Source organism: Gobio gobio, assembly GCF_949357685.1.
Source record: "Gobio gobio genome assembly, chromosome: 17".
Classification (NCBI taxonomy): Eukaryota; Metazoa; Chordata; class Actinopteri; order Cypriniformes; family Gobionidae; genus Gobio; species Gobio gobio.
The window spans coordinates 41954227-41966293 of NC_137110.1; the positions used below are offsets into that span (position 1 = coordinate 41954227).

Here is a 12067-nt window from a genome sequence, read left to right on the forward strand (position 1 = left end):
AGAAAGTTAACTTTAATTGAAATATAAATCTTTTGTAACATTATAAATGGCTTTACAGTCACTTTAAAATCTTTTCAATTTAATACATTCTTGCTCAATAAAAGTACTGTTTTCTTTAAAAACAAAATCGTACTGACCTCAAACTTTTTGAATGGTATTGTATTTAATTATGCGCATTTTCGGATATCGCATAAAAAACGCTGGATGGAAACGGCATGATCCGCATAAATTCCAAAAATCAGCATTAAAAAACGTATGCGCTCAATTGAGGTGGATACATTTTTTATCTGATAAGACATGCGCATACACTATGAAGGAGACTAATTTAACGAATAAATCTCTCGATGTGCAACAAAAAAAAAACCTCACATGACTGTGACAATTTCATTGCACAGCATCTTAAATGTTGGTTTGATCATTCCGAAATGCCTGAGCATTAGGGTCTGTCATCAAAATCATTCAGTATAATGACCTCCCAGAAGTGTCTCACATGAATGCTTTCACAAACACCAGGCATCCGAAAGTGTTTATTGCGTTTCGTCTGCACGCTCTGAGGCACAAGTGATTCATAATGTAGGAAAAAAGAGCAACAGTGATTTCCCCAATTGCAGCAATTTCCATTATTATTATATATATTGTGTGCCAATTTCTCAGAATATTACGATTTATGCTGCTTTATTCGCAAATGTTTTATGTGATGTTGCAATTTTGTGCGCAAGTTAAATTTGTATGGAAACATAGCTATTGTAACCAATTTTACATATAGAGAAGAGACAAGGAGTGAGAGAGGCAAAAAAGCTTGTCTCATGTCGAGATGTCAATCAACACATGAGATCATCTATCACCAACTCTCTAGTGAAGTCAAACACAGCTTAGCACACTTCAGGGTTTCCCATTTACACACACACACACACACACACACATGGAGCGGATGCTGGCACCAGGAGTTAGAGGATGACAGCATGCACAAACGTTAGATTTACTGAATACCCAGCTGACCAAGCACTCTGAAGAGCCGCTGAGAGACATGCTCTCGAGAAATGATTAGGCCACATAAATCTGCTCATAAGCAAATTTACATCCCTGGAGACAAAGATCACAATAGGATGTTTAAAAAAATGGCAAGACAACTGTGTAACCGTGTAAGTGTGCGTGTGTCCTCATGATGAACTTTCCTCACACCGATTACACACACAAGGGAGTCACTTGAGTTGTTCCGAGATGGTCACGATGTGGAGTTCTTTAAAGGGTTGGGGGACGTTTTTTGGCGGACCTTCAGGGAACATTCAGGATGTTCTGGGAATGTTTAGGGGACCATTACAATAGGATGTTCCCTCTAGGTCTCTTCACTACATTCCCATAACGTTTACACGACATTTAGGGGACCAACCTAGAATGTTATTTTTTCAAGTCATTTTCATGTTGGTGTGAATCAATGTACACTGGGTTGCTTTGCAAATGAGGGTCAGTAAAATGCAGGATTTAGTGTAGAGACCACTGCACTGAACAAGATATGTTGCAGTGCAGTCCTGAATGAAACGTCCCCATCTGACCAACAGAGGACCATGTGCGAACGTTCTGTTAGCACCCCAAATGTCCTCTTTGTAACATTGCTACAGTATGTGACCATCAAAAAAACAATATGGAACATCCCCCTAAAGTCATAGCGGGAACGTTATTATATGACCAACAGAGGACCATGTGGGAACATTCTGTTAACGTCCCAAATGTCCTCTTTGTAACGTTGCTATGTGACCATAGAATAAACAATATGGAACATCCCCCTAAAGTCATTGCGGGAACGTTATTATATGACCAACAGAAGACCATGTGAGAACATTCTGTTAGCACCCCAAATGTCCGCTTTGTAACATTGCAACAGTTTGTGACCATCACAAAACCAATATGGAACGTCCCCCTAAAGTCATATAAGGAACATTATTATATGACCAACAGAGGACCATGTGGGAACGTTCTGTTAGCATCCCAAATGTCCTCTTTGTAACGTTGCTATGTGACCATAGAATAACCAAAATGGAACGTCCCCCTAAAGTAATATCACAATTGGAGACTATATATAGACTACAATAATAAATGTTTCTTGAGCACCAAATCAGCATATTAGAATGATTTCTGAAGGACATTGTGACACAGAAGACTGGAGTAATGATGCTGAAAATTCAGCTTTGCCATCAAAGGAATAAATTACATTTTAAAATATATTCAAATAGGAAAGACTTATTTAAATTGTAATAATATTTCACGATTACTGTTTTTGATCAAATAAGGCAGCCTTGGTGAACATAAGATACTTCTTTAAAAAAAAAAAACATTAATAAATTGTCTCATGTGCATTTAAAGCGGAACCTCTGAGCAATAAAACATTCATGTGGGATGTGAAAGAGAAAGAGACCACATTTTATTATTACCTGTGACAATGCCATAGTTGGGTGCTTCCAGCATGGCTCCATAGAACTGAATAACATTTTTGTGGCTCAGGACACTCAGAATCTCAGCCTGGATGAGGTGAAGGAAAAAAAAAAAAGATGCAGAGGTGAAAGTCACCAGACTGCGGTCAAACACTGAGGCTCAAATGAGTGCTGCATCAATGTCATAAAACTATTTTTTCATTACAGTATGTCAAGGTCAAATATTACACTAGAAATGTACGTGAACATGGGGCCATTAGCAGTATTGTGGGACATGTCCGCTGGGACTCAAACTGAATGGCATCAGCCAGGAAAGCTGCTAAACCCCAGTAAACAGTGGAACAGTCTCTGGCAGTGCTGCTGAGCATGCATTAATACTGACAATAACACACACCGCCTGCAAACCCACATTAAGATGCTACATTTTACACTTACAGTATATCAAATTGGCTTTAGACAAAGAGAAATGCGGGGGAGAGATGATGGGGAAAAAAGAGAGACTGTTATGGAAAACTGTAGATCCTTACACTCCCCCTTTCTCATGCCAATGAACAAGTCGGATGATGGATAGATGGAAGACAGGAAATGATGTAACAATGGCTACATTCACACAGGCTGCATCCAAATTCCTAAACATTTGGATTATGTACTGAATTTGATGAAGAATTTACTTCTTGACCAATGTATGTTCTGTATACATCATGCTAGCAACTGACACTAGTGGCTGCGGCCTTTAGCGCCCTTGTTAGTGCACCGCCTCCCATGCCGGAAACACAGGCTCTAATTTGCTAAATAACTTAACTATAAGGCATAAAGATATTAAGATGTTATAAACATTAACATCATGATTTTCTTTAAAGCTACTTTGAAACAATGTGTATTGTGTAAAGTGCTATACAAATACAGTTGATTTGAGTTGGGTCATTTGAGTTCAAATAAAAATAATAAGCTAAAATCACAATAAAATCATCTGAACTAACCTCATCATCAATTTTCAGCAGTTTTTTGACAGCCACTTCTTTGTCCTGTGAGATCCAGTGTGCCCGATACACGCTCCCAAAACTCCCACCACCGCAGTTCTCATGAAAGTGGATGTCATCAAAGCGGATCTGAACGAAGCTAGCACTGAGGGACGACATCTCATACTGACATTCACTGTGGCTGTAGAAAGAGAGAGACAGACAAATATAAAGACGATAAAGAGAGAATAATCATACAGAAAAAATACGTTAAAGTCAAAACTATAGACTTGGGGCCAGATTTACCAAACAGGACAAATTAGCAATGGAGATGGGAGTGGAAAGTTCTGTGCATGATCTACTGACATTGTGCAAAATCAAATTAAAGAACACAGACTCTACCAAGAGCAGCGCAAATTAGCGTCTGGTTTAAGACATGCAAATACCAGTAAATTGACAAGCGCAAACCTTAGTAAATCATCTAGCGTGATTCATTCAAATATTCTCATCACATAAATTTTGCATCTGAAAGGGAAAATTCTACAAATGCTTATACAAAAAGGTCAGCCTCAAAAATAGCTGTACGTGTACTTTAGTAAATCCTGACAGTAGATTTTTAACGCAAAAAGAGGGTTTGCACTGACGCAAGCTGTTAGTAAAACTGGACCTTGGTCTTCAATGAAACAACATTCAAAGTTAAAGGGGTACTTCATCGCTGGAAAGATGAATGTGTATTTTAATTGGGTCATTTATGTAGTAGAAATGTGAAATTATTTTAGAAGTTGGTGCCTTCTAGACTGAGAAAAGCCAGAAAATGTATTTTTGGCTCATATGGATGAAAGACAACAACTCCCAGAATGCACTTGCTTCGCTGCCCTACGAGGCCACTCCCAAGCCACGCCTACCGGTTACATCTTTTGCAAACCGCGGCATCCACCCCACCGTCGTTTTTATTTTTATAGTAATAAAATCATTTAGTTCAGTCAGAGAACAGACACTGCAATTCAAAACTGAATCTGCTCTATACAGCACGAGCCGAATGAGTGTCGCAGGCCTTACAGGGGACCCTGCTGAAAAATACAGCATAAACCAGCTTGAAGTCCATGTTGGTTCAGGCTGGTTTATGCTGTTAGATTTGGTGTAGTGCTGGTCTAGCTGGTGGGCCAGCATAGTCATGCTGCCCTTAAGCAAAAATGAGCTGGTGTAGCTGATCCACCAGCACAATCCCATGCTGGTGGTGACCAGCAAACCAGCAGCCCATACTAGGCCCAGCATTCAAAACATCCCTCATGCTGGTGATCAACATGAGTGTTAGTACATATGTAGTGCTTATTTATTAAATAAAAAAACTAATACAAATGTCAGTCAAAAGCACATATCAATTCAAAATGAATACACTTAAAATGAAAACTGAAAATATAAAAATAAAATCCAATTCAAAATATTCAAGAATACTATAATAGTATATAAATACCAAGTTCTGTCATTAAACTCTAGATGGCTCAGTCTGATGGGTTCTTTACGCAACCCAATGATATTTACAACTCTACAACTACATGTCGCATCTGCAGCCAATGAGCTGGCTGCTCAACATTTAAATAGCTGGTTAGGGTTCACTATAGCAGTTTTCCGCACACTTTCCGAGTTCTTCTGAAACCCTCCACCTCCCCCAGCTCCACTTGTATCTTCTATGGGTAATTTTATATATGCTATTTGTGCTGAGGCAGTATGGTATGTCACAGCTCAAAGTATCAGAGTATGTATTGAAGTAGCAAGATCCTGTACTTTAGCCTGTCTCCGCTCTCCTACGTAATTCCGCTCAATTTTCATTTTCCTTCAGTACTCCGTCTGGGATTGCTGTATATTCTCTGGTTTTCTCCGGTCAAATTTTAACCGGTCCAATCATCGAACAGAGGGTAGTGGCTGAGAACGATGACGTTGATGTCGTGCGCTAGTTTGAGATGACATACGTCACGACTAAACTTTAGCAATTGGTTATGGCAGAATAAGAGTGGCTCGGGGCAGATCCAATAGTTTTAAACTTCAACAGAGTACCCGCCTTAAGGAAGTTAACGCTTGTCAATGGAGAGTGGCCAGAATCTCTGCACAAATGAAATGTACGAGAGTCTGGTAGGACCAGGCAACCTGTATTTAATAAGTACTTTATAAACAAATACTGCAATATATGGAAGATTGTTTCTGCCACAGAATAAAACATTTTAAAAGATAATTTTGACTTTTTATCTCATCGTTTACTCAGTTATAAAGTCAGAATTACAAGATATCAAGTCTGAATTGTGATATAAACTCGCAATTCTGACTATATAACTCGCAATTATGACTTCCTTTCTCAGAATTGCTTGTTTATATCTTGCAATTCTGACTTTATAACTCGCAATTATGACTTCCTTTCTCAGAATTGTGATAAAAAGTCACAATTGCGAGTTATAAGGTCAGAATTGTGTTATAAAGTCAGAATTGCAAGATATAAACAAGAAATTCTGAGAAAAAAAAGTCTGAATTGCGAGATATAAACTCACTTTATATCACGTAATTCCGACTTCATAACATGCAATTGCGACTGAGAAAAAAAAAGTGCGCAGAAAAAAAGTCAGACTTGTGAGATAAAAAGCTGCAATTACCTTTTTTATTTTTTATTATGTGGCAGAAACAAGCTTCCATAGCAATATTCCATAAAAAATATGAATTTTCAATGTTTTATTTATGGCGACTTTAAGATATAAACCAACTACAACATGACTTCAGTGTCGCCACTATTAGCTTCCAACAACTCTTTCGATCTTTATTGAAAATCTACAAATTGAAAGGTTTGCGTTAACAAAAAACAATGAGGCTGTGAAACTGACTATTGAGCTGACCAGTTTTCCTGTTCGATGTGCTGATGTATAATGACAGCCTATGTAGTCTCATTTAACCACTTATTAGCGACCGCCTTTTTCAAGACAAGTAAACGCTTTAAAAAGTGGAGTATTACTGGTGTATTTTATGTCGTAGGATAAAATGTGAAAATATCTTGAGCTTGTGTTAACCGCCCCAGACCTTATTTCAGGCATTAAAACAAGAACCCATTCAAAAAACCCATTGACTTCAGGACGATAGAACCAGAAATGCAACACTGCTAACATGTTCACATATCTGCAGACTGACTTGGCATGCATCTGCCTTCAGTCCATCAGTGTATTCTGCTAAATCTGCAAATGGACTCCAGCCACTTTTGTTCACACTATTTTACAGGCATCATGAGAACACACAAATAGACAGAATAGAGAGGGGGGAAAAAACTACTGAAATGTTTTGGATTACTGCTCAAATAGAGATTAGGGATTTCTGTTTACACAAAATAAAAAAACAAACATCCTGAAGAATATACACCTGAAGAATAAGATAATAATATGGGGAAATGTAACCATCAGACTATATTTATTTGTTTGTTTGCATTAACAGTACAGCCAACTAGGGACCCAATAAACTGGATATATACATTGGATATATACACATATACAACTGATATGTTGCTGGTCCAGAGCTTGTTGCTGTCACAATGTTGGGGTAGGCCTGATCATTTTTTCCATGAATTCCCATGTCTCTATGATAATCCAATATGGCTGGGGGCCACACAGGCTTTCTGTACACTGCTCAGATCATATTCTGCCACCTAGATATGGCTGAGCATTTTTTTTCTTCACCATTTCATCATTCACCAAGCAAAAGTTGCACATCTGATTGCGTATACACTAAAACTATAATCAAACAGGTTCTTTAAAACACCATTAAGGTTCTAAACAGCACTTTCAAAATATGGTTCTTTATAAAAAAGGGTTATATTCAGTCGGGATGGACCGATATGAAAATGTTGGCCAATACGATAACTCTTTGAAAGCTGATAAACTATATATTGGCCAATAAATCTAAATCCTAATTTTTATATAATTTGAGAAAAAAAATCTCTCACACCAATAAAAGCCATGTCCCAAGCACACAATTATAATATTCTCATTATAATTTGATGTAGCCTATATGACTTAACTTAACCATATTTTCCTTTTTAAAGTGATTTCGATCATATTTCAAGCTATTCAAAACCATCAGGGTGAACAGTGTGCATCGGAAGTGTCTCAGCTGAAGGAAATAATCCATTATTTATCGGCTTTAATATATCAGCCGATAATGATAACATTACAAATGAACATATTGGCCGATATATTGTGTATCCCTAATATTCAGCACCAAAAAGGCTTCTATTGTTACAAGTTGAAGAGCCCTAATCTGGTACGGTTCAGAACCATGTTTTATTACGAGTAGGCTATATCAGCTTTATGCAGTTAACGTGAAAAATATATATATTTTTATTACTGCAGTCTCTCGGTGGGGTTATAAAAGCTATATGCATGTACAGGAATAATACAAATATTGTTTAAAATAATTATAAATCCCACTGGTTGAGCTGTCAGGTCAACTAACCATTAAGTGTGCTGCAACCTTTTGCAACAAACACCGGTTGAATGTGTATTTGCCCATTTTTCCAGGAGTGCACATCTGTGTAGAAATGCATGTTCAGGGAATCAAACTTTCACACCAGCCTCTAATGTAGTAAACTGATGTTGTAGTCAGTGGAAATGGGGGTCTGGTTTCTTATGCATTACTAGTACATGCGTCACTCTTCCCCGAAATCTATGACCTAACCTCAGATTGGTTCCCCCTGTTTAGAGTGAACAAGCTATACACTGCACTATATACTATCACATAAAGAGCGCCCAGTCGCTAAAAACAACCCGCATATCATCACTGTGGCCCGCTGGCTGGCTGTGACATCAGGGGCCAACAGAAGGCAAGTGTGTCACACGTTCGGCTATTCTTAACTAAAAAACAGCTCATTCAACACCTCTTACTTGATTCATTGCCAAAAACAACATCCTACTATTTAATATAGCTTATCATTATTAATTGTGCAAAGAAATAGCAAGACATATATATCTCATTAAACATTATAAAACATTAATTTATAGTATAGTGTCCATATGCACATTTGTTCTGCGTAAAACAATGTGTAAATGTTGTTGTTGTTCTTAAGTGTATTACTTTTAATTCACCACCATTTCATTTTCACTTAATATTGCTTTGGAAGAGTTTGGAATACTTTAGAATAATTCTGGCTCCTTTTGGAATACTTGTGGAGATTTTGGAAAGCAAAAACATAAGTGACAGACATTATGTCACACTCTCCTGAAGTCGTCAAACACGCTGCAGAGTTGAAACTCTTTCCAATAAAGTTATTATCATTAATATACAGGCTACATTGCATAATAAGTATTCTGATTAAAAAGTAAAAGCATGCTTTCCTAGTTACCTGTTAGTCGTGTTTTCCGTGCGGTCCGGTGAAACGCGTTGGCCGGTCGCTCTCTGAACAATCCCAGTCATAAAATATTATACGGAGCCTCATTGTCTCGTGTTACTGCACTTCCATAAGAGGACACTCGCTTTGGACCAGTGGACAAATTATGAATCCTACTACGGTAAAGGATTGGCTTATGAATATTAATTACGACAAAAAGACGTTACGTAGTAGTATCACATAGGAGCGACCAGAGCCGTATGGGAGCGTGTAACCTAATTAATATTAATGAGTAACACCCCTGGGCCAATCGTTTATTCGTCAGATTAACGCCGACCCACTGGCACTTCAGCCAATGACGTCATTGGCAGTCGCCATGTTGCGTAATTAATATTCATTAGATGTGCATTCGCCATAGTAGAAATCGTCAGGTCTTTCTTGAGCACAGACAACGGTGTCACAAATTTAATCACAATGACAATAGCGCCTCTACACGGACAGACAGCCAACGGAAGGGTATACAACGAGAAAAAGGCAAATTAATTAATTAATGAATATAGGCTACTGTACCTGCCACATCTTACACCAGCCCAGTCATATGGCAATATAGCAGGGATTTTCAATCTTTTAGATGCCACAGATCCCCAAATATGATCATCCATGTGGGATCTCCGTTCTAAAATGTATAATGTCTTTGATAAACACTCATTTTACACACACAAATCTAATATGATAAATCTATAAATCTAAAATTAGTTTCAGTTTACATTATTATATATTTTGTTCTATATGTATTATTTATTTATTTCTTACTTATTTATTTAATTTTAATCAAATTTTTATTTATATTAAGAGTTTTTGTATTTATTGTATTCATTTTAATCTAATTTAATGTATTTAATAAATTAGCAACTAATATTTTTGCAATTAATCTAATTTATTGCTTTATTTGTTTATCTTAATCTAATTATTATTATTTAATTTTTTTTCTAGACTTTTCCACGGACCCTGTCACTCTCTTGCGGCCGCCTGGGTGTTCCCGGACCCCAGTTTGAAAACCCTTGCATTAGAGTATTTATTTTAATGTTGCATTTGAATATACATTAACTATTGTTATGTTAAAAAATACAATATTAAAACGTTAGTTTACCGAAAAAAAGTTTAAAATCTGTTAAACTCTGTGTTCCTCTAATTAATTAAAGCCATACATGTTTTAAAATACACGAGGGAGAATAAATGATAATAGAATTTAAAATTTGGGTGAACTACATTATCCTTTATCATCCCAAAGAACAAATAAGAGCAACACAGAAAAGAGACAGAAGTGAGAAGTCCAATCACACCAACAGAAAGTGTTCAACAGTACATTTATTAAGATTATACTATTTACAAGTTAGGCACATTTTCCTAAAAGAAAATAACTGCCCTACACACACACACACACACACACACACACACACACACACACACACACACACACACACACACACACACACACACACACACACACACACACACACACACACACACACACACACACACACACACACACACACACACACACACACACACACACACACACACACACACACACACACACACACACACAGCGTCTCGTTTTCCAAAAGGCAGGATGAGAAAAAAAACGAAGGCCTTCTCAGACCGATTATGATAACTTAGCAAAATGGGTCCAACCCCAAAATATACATATATAACTCAATATACAAAATGACATCAATAATGCTACAGGCTATGGCGAGAGGTACTGTAAGTTACTAGCACACAATTTTACCAGTGGTAAAAAATAGTCCTTGAGCCAGAATACTGACATTTATATGACTTGAAACAACATACCACAAGACATTGAGGCCTGGAAGGTTTCACGGAGTACCACTGATTCGTTTTTTGTGGCCGGCAAATAATCATATTGTGTCACTGTTATTTGTATGCATGATAGCTTGTAGTAAACTCTTATTTTTAGGATTGTTCAGAAGGTTTCATAGGATCATAGAAATGCAGGCTTGAGCGCAGGCAGCAGATGTGCAGTGTTCTAGAATGTTGAATCATGGGAATGAACTAGGGCCTCACATGACTGAATCTAAGGATACACAACTTGACATAGTGCATTCTGCTTACACACACACCCAAACACACGTCAAGGTAGCTCTTATGACTAAAGTCATTAACATGCAACTCGCACACACACACACACAAACAAGCATACATACGCATCTTGTACATGTAGTTCAGTTGGCAGTGATAGCACATACAGTCAGCGTTCAACTGCTCTGGCAGCTGACGGATGTAGCATTGAGTTGTACTGTAGTAAACTGGATATGCAGTGGTTGTATTTCAAAGAGAGAGGGGGAAGCAAGAGAAAGAAAGTCTGAGCATTGGTCTTTAGCCCCGCCTTGGCTCCAGTCTGAAGGACAGTTGGGATAAGGTTCTCTGGTTGTCAATCACACTCAATTGACGGACGTAATTCCTCACTTCCTGTGGATTCTTACTGGCTGGAGACGCCTCGGCATCTGTGGGAGGTAGGAACAATGTTAAAACATCCAAGCCTTTTACGGAGTATTTACAAGTGCAAATAGCCCGCCTTGTTGGAAAAGGCTTTAAATAAAAACATAAAAAAAATCCCACTGATAACAGGATAAGTTGCATGGAGCGTAAGATGGGTGATTTTAGCTTCCACAAGAACCAATGAGGTTCATTCTAGTGTTACGCAGCACGTTTGAGCTTCTGCAGGAACCAATGAGGTTCATTCTTGTGTTACGCAGCACGTTTGAGCTTCTGCAGGAATCAATGAGGTTCATTCTGGTGTTACGCAGCACATTTGAGCTTCCGCAAGAACCAATGAGGTTCATTCTAGTGTTACGTTACGCAGCACGTTTGAGCTTCTGCAGGAATCAATGAGGTTCGTTCTGGTGTTACGCAGCACATTTGAGCTTCCGCAAGAACCAATGAGGTTCATTCTAGTGTTACGCAGCACGTTTGAGCTTCTGCAGGAACCAATGAGGTTCATTCTCGTGTTACGCAGCACGTTTGAGCTTCTGCAAAAACCAATGAGGTTCATTCTGGTGTCACGCAGCACATTTGAGCTTCCGCAAGAACCAATGAGGTTCATTCTAGTGTTACGCAGCACGTTTGATCTTCTGCAGGAACCAATGAGGTTCATTCTTGTGTTGCGCAGCACGTTTGATCTTCTGCAGGAACCAATGAGGTTCATTCTAGTGTTACGCAGCACGTTTGAGCTTCTGCAGGAACCAATGAGGTTCATTCTGGTGTTACGCAGCACGTTTGATCTTCAGCAGGAACCAATGAGG

At 38.1% G+C, this 12067-nt stretch overlaps 2 protein-coding genes across 4 annotated transcripts in view; both read right to left on the reverse strand.

Moving 5' to 3' along the window:
- map3k20b (mitogen-activated protein kinase kinase kinase 20b) overlaps positions 1 to 8898 on the reverse strand; it is a 39319-nt gene extending 30421 nt beyond the window's left edge. For all 3 annotated transcript variants that reach the window (XR_013818358.1, XM_079841771.1, XM_079841770.1), the window contains exons 1-3: positions 8757 to 8898; positions 3410 to 3590; positions 2430 to 2517 (exon numbers count right to left, since the gene is read on the reverse strand). Coding sequence is in view for 2 of the 3 variants with exons in the window: in XM_079841771.1 (XP_079697897.1) it covers positions 2430 to 2517; positions 3410 to 3590; positions 8757 to 8827 (340 nt within the window). In the remaining variant the exon portion in view is untranslated. The remainder of the gene's footprint in view (positions 1 to 2429; positions 2518 to 3409; positions 3591 to 8756) is intronic.
- A 1193-nt stretch (positions 8899 to 10091) lies between these two features.
- The window catches only part of rapgef4b (Rap guanine nucleotide exchange factor 4b), a 57257-nt gene continuing 55281 nt past the window's right edge, over positions 10092 to 12067 (reverse strand). The window contains exon 30 of the mRNA XM_079840672.1: positions 10092 to 11269. Coding sequence (XP_079696798.1) covers positions 11142 to 11269 — 128 coding nt within the window. The 3' untranslated portion in view covers positions 10092 to 11141. The remainder of the gene's footprint in view (positions 11270 to 12067) is intronic.